At 38.3% G+C, this 4,283-nt stretch overlaps 1 protein-coding gene across 5 annotated transcripts in view; it reads left to right on the top strand.

The window, feature by feature from the left end:
- The window catches only part of RBPJ (recombination signal binding protein for immunoglobulin kappa J region), a 115,861-nt gene that overhangs the window by 94,424 nt on the left and 17,154 nt on the right, over positions 1–4,283 (top strand). For all 5 annotated transcript variants that reach the window (XM_014548893.1, XM_014548894.1, XM_014548897.1 and 2 more), the window contains one exon: positions 1,786–1,960. In XM_014548893.1, the coding sequence (XP_014404379.1) occupies positions 1,786–1,960 (175 nt within the window). The remainder of the gene's footprint in view (positions 1–1,785; positions 1,961–4,283) is intronic.

Genomic DNA, 4,283 nt, shown 5'->3' with positions numbered 1-4,283 from the left:
CGGCCCTGGGCGGCTGGGGGACTGAGGGGCCTGGGGGACTCCGGAGGCAGGCGCACAGAGTGGCCGGGCCCACCTGCCTCTCCAGCGGGGCTGAGGGGACTGGGTGCCCCCATCTTGTGGCTGTGGGCGCTGCCATCTTTGAGGGCAGAGCAGTCAGTTAGCATATTCCCTCCTTATTGGCTGTGGGGGTCACCATCTTTGAGGGCAGAGCAGTCAATTAGCATATTCCCTCCTTATTGGCTGTGGGGGTCACCATCTTTGAGGGCAGAGCAGTCAATTAGCATATTCCCTCCTTATTGGCTGTGGGGGTCACCATCTTTGAGGGCAGAGCAGTCAATTAGCATATTCCCTCCTTATTGGCTATGGGTGTCACCATCTTTGAGGGCGGGGCATCAGTTAGCATATTTCGTTATTGGCTGTGGGTGCTGCCATCTTTGTGATGGTGTGAGGGTCAATTAGCATATTCCCTCCTTATTGGCTGTGGGCACCACCATCTTTGTGACGGTGTGAGGGTCAATTAGTATATTCCCTCTTTATTAGATAGGATTAGTATGATTAGCTTTGTCTTCATTTTGTCTTCTGCAGAACAAAGTCTCTCAAAGCTTTTACCACACTTTTGATTTATAAAAATGTAATTGAGTGTAAAATATTAAAGATGGCATCTAAAGTTTTAAATATAACTTTGCTATTGAGAAGTAAAGTAAATTATGGCATTATTTTGTTCTGCTACTAAAATTGCCTATGAGTAAAATTCAAAGATTAAAACCCTAGAACGCATTTATTTATTTTTTAAATGAGAGACATTTGCCCTGCTTTTAAAAAGAAATACACAGCAGAGGTAGTCATAGAAATGTGCTTAGCCTAATTTTAAAATAGAGCATTGATTTTTTTTTTTAAGTAGATAATTCAGATATTTTAAATACTTTAGCTTTGTTTGAGTATCATTTTACCTAGTTTGGAAAAGGTCATTAATTTAGTCCCTTCCCTAATTCACAGAGATCGGGGGAATAGGAGAGATTTTAGAATTCTCATACATGTTTGAAAAAGTAGCATTTTCAAGTGTCTTTGCTGTTTTGCACGTGCTGTAACTCTTAATTACCAGAATATATTTTCTGATAGACTGACATGTCTTGCTGTATTTAGTTTTTCTAGTACCTTTAAATTCAGTTCTTTTGATGATACAATATGAATTATCCCATTAGGCAAAGTTAACATTTTAAGAAGAGTCTTTTAAATAAAATGTACTCATTGAAGCCCTTTCTGACGTAAGATATTTTGTAGTCATCCAGCTAGTATTGACCTTGTTTTCATCTGGATTATAGGTGGTTACTCTGGTGTTCACATTGAATGCGCTATATTGGGAAGAACCACTACTAAGTTTTTTACATAATTTGATTGAATTTTGATGGCCTTATTTATATATTTTCTTTACAGAAAGACAGTCTAGATTTCTTTTCGCTATAAAATTCTATTTTTAAAAATTACCACTAAAACTGATAATTCTATGATATAGATGTAGAGTTATATAAAACAAGAAAAGACTAGTCTTTAAAATTCTTTTAGAGGGGGTAAAATAGTTCACAATGTTAGTATTTTATAGACTTGATAAGGAAGACTGTACTTTGTCATCAGAGATTAATTTCAGTAATTTTATAGTTGGTTTTGTTCAGCCTTATTAAAATTACTTCATTTAAGCCTGATCAAACCTAGCCATGACCATACAGAGTTGTAGGTCCATAACCAACATGGTTTTGGTGCTATTAAAACTTTCCTTTTCTTTCACAGAACTATTGCACAGCCAAAACATTGTACATATCTGATTCGGACAAGAGAAAGCATTTCATGTTGTCTGTAAAGATGTTCTATGGCAACAGTGATGACATTGGTGTGTTCCTCAGCAAGCGGATAAAAGTCATCTCCAAACCGTCCAAAAAGAAGCAGTCATTGAAAAATGCTGACTGTATGTATATACTTCAATTTTCTTTTGTCCCCAACTCCCACCATGAATTAAGATAAATTTTACTATTTTTAAATTAAAAATTGCTTTTTGATAGTCAATTCATTCTTTACTAATATTTTTGTGGCCCTCACTTTATCTGAAGATGTCACATTCATTAATTATTGCTGCTTTATTGTCTTTTTTTTTTTTTTTAAATGGACAATACCTGGTCTGGGAACCAACTAGACTTGGTTTATCACTGCTCCCCAGAGACGTTTAGAAAATAGAAGTTTTTTTCCCCTTTTGCTGTCACAGTGACTGCAGGGAGTGATGTTAGCTTTGGGTGTCTTGGACCAAGAGAGTCCCATTTCACAAAGTTGATTTACCAAGAATGTCAAAAACACCTCTTTGAGGGACACTGTAATATCAGATGGGCCTTGCAAGGCCGTCCTGAGAACCTACACAACATTTTTAACACGGTTCTCTGCCAGAGACTGTTATCTCATCAGCAGAGTTTTAGGTTCTCAGAGATGAGTGCTATCTGTTTGCATTAAACATTTCAACCCCTATGCCCGTTTTTCTTATTTTAACTTCTTCTTATGAAAACTTTGAAACTTAGTGAAAGGGAGAAAGTAGCATAAGGTGACCATCCACCTGGCCTCAGCAGGTTTTTATCAGTTGTTTCATTATCTCCATCACCACCAGCACTTCCTTCTCCAGTTGCTGGAATATTTAAATGTAAATCTTGAATGTCTTATCCTTTCAGCTACCATTTCTTCAGTTGTGACTAACAGATAACTTTCTTTTTAAACATTGTTACACCTAATAGAGTTGACCGTTCTTTGATGTAAAAGCCAAGCCATGTGCAGATTTATCACATTCCTCAGAAATATGGTTTTACAGTAGTGTTTTTGTTGTTTTTTAACAATTGACTTAACTAGATCCTAACAAAGATCATGCATTTTAATCTGTAAGTTTCTTCTCTCCCTTTCCAACCTTTTATTTCTTCCTTATCATTTATTTGTTAAGAAATGGGTCATTTTTCCTGTGGAATGTCCACATTCCAGATCTGGCTGATTACATATTTCTCTGTCTCATATTTTCCATAAATTGGTGGTTAGACCTCAAGGCTTTTATTTTAGATTTAGCTGGTCCTATATATGTTCATTCCTATGGAATCAGAAGTCATATAATGTCTGAACATCCCACTTCTTGTCATGTTAAGATTGATTATAGTAAATTGAGCTATTGTTAGCCCAGCCTATCCATTACAAAGTTCTGAGCAGTCTTTAATCTGATGGTTTTAGTAGTAGTCATTGATAATGCTGCTTAAATCAAATAGTTCATCAAGGGCTGCAAAATGGTGACTTTTCTAATACTTTTACTCATCATTTCTGCATTTGCTAGCTGTTTGCTTCAAATGTAGTCAGTAGAAGAAAAGCAGGATAAATGCTTATTTACTAATTTGCAGACCAACAATATTCTTTGAAGGTGATCATGAGGTTTTAGGATTTTTGTTTTGTTTGTTTGCTCCTATTTTGTTTTATTTTTATTACGAACTTACAGGTTTTTATATCCTATTGATTTTTTAGTTCACTCAGTAATTGTTATTATTTATTTTATGGAATATTTCAAACATAGTAGACAGAGTTGCATAATGAAATGAAACCTCCTGTGTTCTAATGTTAACCGTGATTTTAACTTCATTTTCATTCTATACCCCACTCTACCCTCATTTTAGTTTGATGCAAATCCAAGACATTGTATCATCTATAAATATTTCTATGTGTCTCTGAAAGATGAAGTTTCTTGTTTTTTAATATAATCACCATGACATCACATGAAAATAAACATCCTATCTAATAAAAGAATAATATGCAAATTGACCATCACTCCAACACAAGATGGCCGCCCTCATGTGGTCAGATATGGCCACCACAAGATGGCCAGCAGGGGAGGGCAGTTGGGGGGGACCAGGCCAGCAGGGGAGGGCAGTTAGGGGCAACCAGGCCTGCAGGGGAGCGCAGTTGGGGGCAACCAGGCCTGTAGGGGAGCGCAGTTGGGGGCAATGGGGCTGGCAGGGGAGCAGTTAGGTGTCGATCAGGCTGGCAGGGGTGTGGTTAGGGGCTGATCAAGCTGGCAGGCAGAAGCGATTAGTGGCAATCAGGCAGGCAGGCAGGCACGAGGTTGGGAGCCAGCAGTCCTGAATTGTGAGAAGAGTGTCTGATTGCCCATTTAGGCCCGATCCCACACCAGGCAGTCGGACATCCCTTGAGGGGTTCCAGATTGGAGAGGGTGCAGGCTTGGCTGAGGGACATACTCTCTCCTTCCCTCCCCCTCACCC

The sequence above is a fragment of the Myotis brandtii genome, unplaced genomic scaffold (genome assembly GCF_000412655.1).
Source record: "Myotis brandtii unplaced genomic scaffold, ASM41265v1 scaffold525, whole genome shotgun sequence".
NCBI lineage: Eukaryota > Metazoa > Chordata > Mammalia > Chiroptera > Vespertilionidae > Myotis > Myotis brandtii.
This window is presented reverse-complemented; position numbering and strand designations above follow the sequence as displayed.